This window comes from Monoraphidium neglectum (genome assembly GCF_000611645.1).
Source record: "Monoraphidium neglectum strain SAG 48.87 unplaced genomic scaffold scaffold00032, whole genome shotgun sequence".
Classification (NCBI taxonomy): domain Eukaryota; kingdom Viridiplantae; phylum Chlorophyta; class Chlorophyceae; order Sphaeropleales; family Selenastraceae; genus Monoraphidium; species Monoraphidium neglectum.
Genome location: NW_014013596.1, coordinates 16,192 through 22,553, shown reverse-complemented (window position 1 = coordinate 22,553; position 6,362 = coordinate 16,192). Strand labels below are relative to the sequence as shown.

Genomic DNA, 6,362 nt, shown 5'->3' with positions numbered 1-6,362 from the left:
CCGGCGGCCGCCGCCGGCGCCGCCGCGGGCTTGGGGGTCGTGGCGGGCTTGGGCTTGGGCGCCGCGGCGGCCTCATCCGGGGGAGCGGGCACTGAGATCTTGGAGTCATCCTCCACTTGCAGCGCCGCGCCACCGCCAAACAGCCCGCCAAACAGCCCCGCCGGCTTGGCGGCCGGCACGGGCGCGGGCGCGGGCGCCGGCTCGGGTGCCGGCTCGGGCGCCTTTGCCGGCGCCACGGGCGCGGGCGCCGCGGCCTTTGGCGCGCCGAACAGGCCGCCGAACGGCGACGCGCGCGCCGCGGGTGCTGGGGCCTCCTCCTCCTCTACCTCCTCTTCCTCTGCCTCCTCTTGCTGCTGCTGCTTGGCGCCGCCGCCGAAGAGCGCGGCAAATGGCGAGGTGGGGCGCGACACCACAACCTCCTCCTCCTCCTCCTCCTCCTCCTCGACTGGCTCGGCCGCCTTGGGGCCACCAAACAACGCAGCCAGCGGGGATGCGGCGCGCGACGACGCGGTGGCCGCGGCCGCCGCCGCGGCGGGCGCGGGGGACTCGGCGCGCTGCTTCTGAGTGAAAACGCCAAACGGCGACGCCGGGCGCGAGGTCGCGGCCTGCGAAGTTTGCGTGTGGCGGTTGCGACATCTTTGAATGGGCGCAGTGTTTACGTTGGGCGCCGACTGCTGCTGCTGCCGCTTCCGTGGCGTGATTGCTGCTGCTGCCGTCTTGCCCTCACTGCGCGTACAGTGTCGCCGCAAGTCTGTCGGCATGACGCAGTACAAACCTAAGCAAGCGCAGCTGAAAATGCCAAGTCAGCCCAAAAGGCCCACCCCATCAGCCAGCCGGCTACTGGATGCGGCGCACACCCACGCACCTGCTGCTGCGGCTTGGGGCGCAGCGCCTCCTGCGCGACCGCCTGCAGCTCCTTGGCGCTGAGCAGCTGCCCGGCAGCTGCCGCCTTCTTGGCCGCGTCGAGCACGGCCCTTGCGGCCGCCTCCTCCCGGGACTGGCGGGGCCAGGGAGATGCAACAGTGAGGTCCAGAAGCAGAAGGCGAGGGGACGGTGGGTGACGTGGCGCAGCAAGGGCTGGCCCGTGGCGGCAGCAGGGCGCATCAACAGCTCCGCGCCTGTGCGCCCGACAGGCCTCTGCAATCCAATCCAGTCCAGCTGCCCGCCGCAGCCCAATCACAGGCACTCCACACCTCCCTCCCACAGACACACATACACAACAACAAGATTGCATATCCACAATCTGGGCACGTAATTTGAACCAGGATTCGAGCAGGCACCCACCGCCTTCTCCAGCCTGCCCTCTGCAGCCGCCAGCGCCTGCTGCGCCGCCTTGCCCTCCTTGAGCACCGCCGCCGCGTCCGCGCGCGCCGCCCTCTCCTCCGACTTGGCCTCTGACAGGGCAGCCTCCAGCTCAGCAGCCTGCAGGCGCGGTGTGTTTGTGTGTGTGGGGGGGGAGAGGGGGTTGACAAGTGTGGGTTTGCGTGCGTGGGTGAGCCGTGGGGGTTGGTGGAGTCAGGGCCGGCCCACACAGGTCAAGACACACACAGATAATCATGCGGGCAGCGGGTAAGGGCGAGGCGAGCAGGGGTGGGCGAGGGGTATGGAGGGGGCGGGCGGCCCCTTGGGAGCTGGGGCGGAGGTACGATGGGCGGGAGCGGGTGCGCGAGGCAGGGAGGCGCGAAAACCGGACGGCAAACATGTTGGGCAGCGGCGCCGACACGGGGCCTCTGCAGACCCGCTGGAGAGGTGCTCCGCACCACCAGAGGTGAGCATTCGCCCCTCAACACCCCTCCGCCCGCCGCCCCGTGCGCGCGCTCCGCGTCGCGCCTCGGCTTCAATTGCTCGGCCGCGCGTCATCGCCCCACCGACACACCTTTTCACCCCACCCCCTCACCTTTTCGCTGGCCTCCTCGAACACCTCCCTGGCCTCGTCGGCCGCAGCACGCGCCGCATCAAGCTCGCGGCGGCTGTCGGCCAGCGCCGCCCGGGCCTCCTCCTGGGCCTCCTGCGGGCGGGGATCAGGGAACCCGGGGCAGACGACATTCGTGAATGCGCAGAGCGGGGACGGCCGGCGGCCAGCCTCAGCGGCGTTCGCAGGCGCCTTGAATCAGCCTTGGGTCGGATCCTGTGTGCATCCCCGTGACGCCAACCGCCGGTGCTCGACCCAGGGCCGGGCTCGAGCGCGGGTCTTACAGCCAAGACTGCCAGTCACATCTCTTCACATCAGCAACAGATCATAGAGGTCAACGGCCAGATCACCCAGATCACCCAGATCATGCCCACCTTGGTGATCTCGGCGGGGATGGTTCTCAGCAGGTCCTCCAGGTCAGCCGCGGCCGCCCCCTCCTCAGCCACCACCTCGATACACTTGTTTTCAGCCAGGCCGGGGCTGGACGCCAGCGCAGCCACGAGCTCTGCGACCTGGGGCGATGGGGGGGTTGGGGGGCGGGGGGCGTTGCATTGGAATGCACGAATCTTTGATGTCAAGAAGGCGGCCGGGTTCTACGAGGAGGGTGCAGCGTGGCCGCTGCATCGCACTTCCGAGCGCGCACCCTTTCGGGGCCCGTCCGCCCCCAGCCGGACCGGCGCCCCACGCCCGCGGGCCCGCGCGATCGCCCGCAGTTGCGTTGCCCCACCCTACCTGCCGCCCATCCCTCCGCCCCCAAACCCCCTCTGCCAACCAACCCCTTGGTACAATGCCCTGTGCGCCCCTGAACGAATAACATCCGATCAGTGAAGCTGCCGCGCACCTGCAGGCGGCTGACTTGGCCCCCGAACAGGCTGTCCCGCGGCTTGAGCACCAGATTGTGAGTGCGCTTGTAGGTATCCGTCGGCCGCTCCATGCCGCCTGCGGCGCGGATGAGAAGCGGGCGGAAGCAGGCGCGGGTCGGTGATCTCTCAAGACGGCGTTGGGGGCGCCCAAGCACGCTCGGCCGCGAGGCAGCAGAGGGCGGGCGCGGCGCGGCGCGGCAGCAAGGCGGCGGGCTGCCGGCTGCGAGCTGCGGGCGGCGGAAGGCGGGCGGCGCCGCACCCGGTCGCACGATGGTGTAGCTCATCCCGCTGCGCTCCAGCGCCTCCTCGGCCTGGCGCTTGAACACGAGCACCCCCCAGAACAGGTTGAGCACGCTGGCCGGGAACCCGATCTGCCAGAATGGCGGGTTCACAACGATTGTTGACAACGGGGGGTGCCGGCGGGAAGCAGCACGCGGGCGTGTCAGCGCTGCCGTGTATGAGCGCAGGGCTGAGGCATCAACCACTTTGCAGATACTTATCAGCAACAGGATTTTTGGCGATGATATTTTGACTCAACCTGACCCCCACACTGCGATGTGAGCCGGGACGAGCATGCGCGAGGCGCTCGGCTGGCCCGCGAGCCCCACAAGGCAGCTTCCGCCCACCTTTCCGGTGCCGAGCGACGAGACGAGAACAAACTGCTGCACCCCGGCCGCTGCGGCCGCCTCGATGAGCGCGATGGTGCCTTCACCGTCGATGCGCTTGGGGGCGGACGGCTCCAGCGCCTCGCGCGCCCCCACAGTGCAGACGACCTGATTTGGGGGTCAGTGGGGGCGGGGGTTATCGTGCGCCACAACGGCGTGGTGGTGGCGGCCATGGCCCAGATGCGCGCGTGCTCTTACATCACACAGAGAATGAGAGGCTGCAGTGCCAGCGGAAGATTAAACCACTCCGGTGGGTCTCATCCACGTTAATCCCTGACGCCGCCCCTCAAATCCAAGGGCGCCCCCCGCTTGTCGTCTGTCCGCGCCCGGTCGCGTTCGAAAGAGCAGGCGCACCTTGCCGGCGTTGCCGATGGCGGGCGCCAGGCTGTCCACATCCTCCAGGTCAAACTCAACGACCGACAGCCGCGACAGGGAGGCTGGGGAGGGGGGGTGGTACGTATTGGAGGGTACGGGTTCAGGTCAAGAGCCGGGGGGCCAGGAGGAGGGTCGTGGAAGAGGGGCTGGAGGGTGCGGCGAGGACAGTCGACGCAGCGTTGAGTTGGGGTGAGCGCATGAGCAGCAGGCGTCTGCAGCCGCCGCTGGGCCGACCATCCGCGCACGCGAAAGCCCTGCCGCCGCGGGGTGGCCGCAGCAGCGCAATCCGCCGCCCCCCGCCGCCCCGGATCGGCCCCGCGGCCGCGGGCGCACCTTGGTCCAGTAGGCCGATGGCTGCGGCGGTGTTGGCGCTCTCCTTTGCGGCGGCCACATCTCTGGCTCCGGCGCGGACCTGCAAATTGGAATTGGATTCGAGGGTATCATCATGCCTGCATGCTGCAACCAGTCCGCGCCGCGCCGTTCGAACTACCCGCGGTTTGCACCCGTGGGGCTCAGGGCACGGCCGGCGGAGCACAGGCTGCTGCTGTAAGCCCGCACGCGCGTTCGCGCCGGTGGTGCGGCGGCGCGCCCGTTCGCGCCTCTTTAGTCATCGCCGCGGCGGGCTCGCCCCACCTTGAAGCCCAACGCCAGGAGCTCCCTCACAATACGCACGCCCAGCACGCCCGTCGAGCCGGCCACAAACACCTGCGGCATGCGAGGCGCCGCCGCGGCATCCAATTTGACTCATGGCGGCGGACCAGGGTGCCCCAGCACAGGGCATGCATGGGCCGCTCCCTTTGCTCGGCTCACGGCTGTGCTGGCAACGACAAGCGTGCCCCTGCTTGCTGGCGCCAGTCAAGCCTCAGAGCCACGCGGCGCGGCAGGCCCTGGGCCCGTTGCATCGGCCCCGCCCGCCTCACAGTGCGGGGGTCCTTGGCGCCGCCAAGCTGGGGCGCTTTCGAGCTCAGGGTGCCAAACAGCCCGAGGCCGCCAAGCTGGGGCAGCGGCGACGCGGGGCGGGATCCCTGCCTCAGGCGGACGGTGCCTGCGGAGTCGCGCGATTGTGGGAGGTTTGGGGTTGCGCGATCACCGTGACGAAGTCAGGAGAGGGTGAGAGCTGCTTAGTCCCGCGGCAGAACCGCCGCCGCGACGCCAATTGGCATGTGACCGAGCGCCGCCGCTATCACCATGGAGGCTCCCTTAACTTTCCGGCGGGGCAAGCAAATGCATCATGGCTTGATGCCTCAAGTTGGGGGCGCGCCGATTCATGAGCATGGCAGTGAGATGAGCGTGCAGGGCACACGACGCCGTCCAGGGTCGCCAAGCGGCCACGCACCCTGTGGCCCTGTCTTCTGGGCGCGAATCACAAGCCTCGTCCTCCCGTGCAACATCCTGGGCAAAATGGGTCAAGAGGGCCATGCATCAATATCAGGTGGATGGGGCTTGGCGAAACCCAGCAGGGTATCCAGTGTGTGAGCCACCCCACCCCACCTGGCTGTCGGTCGGGCTGAGCCTATGCCAACTCCGCGCTTTTGGATCATCGCCTGCATCGCGTCCTCGCCTCCCTGCTGAGGATGTCGCCGGGTGCGACGCGTCCCCGCAACACGGGTTATGCAGTAGTGGATCTCCGGGTAAAACAGCCGTTTCCAATTATATTTCCGGAATGAAATTTGCCTCCCGTCACGGGACCTTGATGACCCCGACGGTCTTCCGGACAAGAACGCAACGCGTGACTCAGATGCTGGGCTAATTGCTTTCTCTGTAGCAAAAACAAGCGTGCCACAGCCCGCGAACGCTCATTGGCCGTGCTTAGTCCCAGGTCAGGCGACACAACACCACCAGCACAGCGCTACTTCATCTGAGCACTGGCGCCATGCAGCGGCCCGGTACGTTCAGAGCAGAACGGAATCAAGTCGGCAGCAGTGCAGCGCCGCCAAGGGCTCCGCGCACTGCGCCCGTCCAGCCCCGCCTTGTGACGCGACCGGAATGCACGCGGCGGGCAATTCAGCGGCCCGCACGCCAGTGTGCCGCCGCGGGGCTCCATGGCGCCGCGCAGCCGGTGCCCTCCGGTCGGTGGCAGCCCCTGGAGGAGGGGCAGCAGCAGCCGCAGCAGGAGGAGGATCAGCAGCACCAGCACCAGCACCAGCACCAGCACCAGCACCAGCACCAGCACCAGCACCAGCACCAGCAGCACGAGTGGCGCGATCAGGCCCCCGCCGCGGCGCCGCGGCGGGAGCAGCTGCCCGAGGTGGTGGTCGTGGCAGAAGGGGGCGCTGCATGGCGCATCCGGCCGTACGATGAGGAGAGGGACTTTTGGCCGGTGGCGGAGCTCCAGGTGCAGCCACTGGCGACTGGGCTGGCCCGAAATAGTCAGCTTGCATGCATGCCGCATGCATGCCGCATCCTGCCTCGGACAACGGGGAGACCCCAGCGGAGCCGGGCCCCTGCACGCATGCGGCTGAGGCAGGCGCCATGCCAGCTCGCGCACTGCCTCCGGCCCAACCATGGCTGCCAGCACAGGTGGAAGCCTGTTTCTCCCCCCCCCCC

General features: G+C 68.7%; 1 protein-coding gene across 1 annotated transcript in view; it reads right to left on the bottom strand.

The window, feature by feature from the left end:
- MNEG_0407 (hypothetical protein) overlaps positions 1-5,206 on the bottom strand; it is a gene marked incomplete at both ends in the record, with an annotated part of 6,417 nt that extends 1,211 nt beyond the window's left edge. Inside the window, 13 exons of the mRNA XM_014051110.1 lie at positions 93-605; positions 866-997; positions 1,285-1,422; positions 1,898-2,008; positions 2,287-2,424; positions 2,754-2,851; positions 3,035-3,146; positions 3,402-3,548; positions 3,795-3,877; positions 4,050-4,227; positions 4,449-4,520; positions 4,736-4,860; positions 5,152-5,206. Of these exons, the coding sequence (XP_013906564.1) occupies positions 93-605; positions 866-997; positions 1,285-1,422; positions 1,898-2,008; positions 2,287-2,424; positions 2,754-2,851; positions 3,035-3,146; positions 3,402-3,548; positions 3,795-3,877; positions 4,050-4,227; positions 4,449-4,520; positions 4,736-4,860; positions 5,152-5,206 (1,902 nt within the window). The remainder of the gene's footprint in view (positions 1-92; positions 606-865; positions 998-1,284; positions 1,423-1,897; positions 2,009-2,286; positions 2,425-2,753; positions 2,852-3,034; positions 3,147-3,401; positions 3,549-3,794; positions 3,878-4,049; positions 4,228-4,448; positions 4,521-4,735; positions 4,861-5,151) is intronic.
- Positions 5,207-6,362: the final 1,156 nt, after the last annotated feature.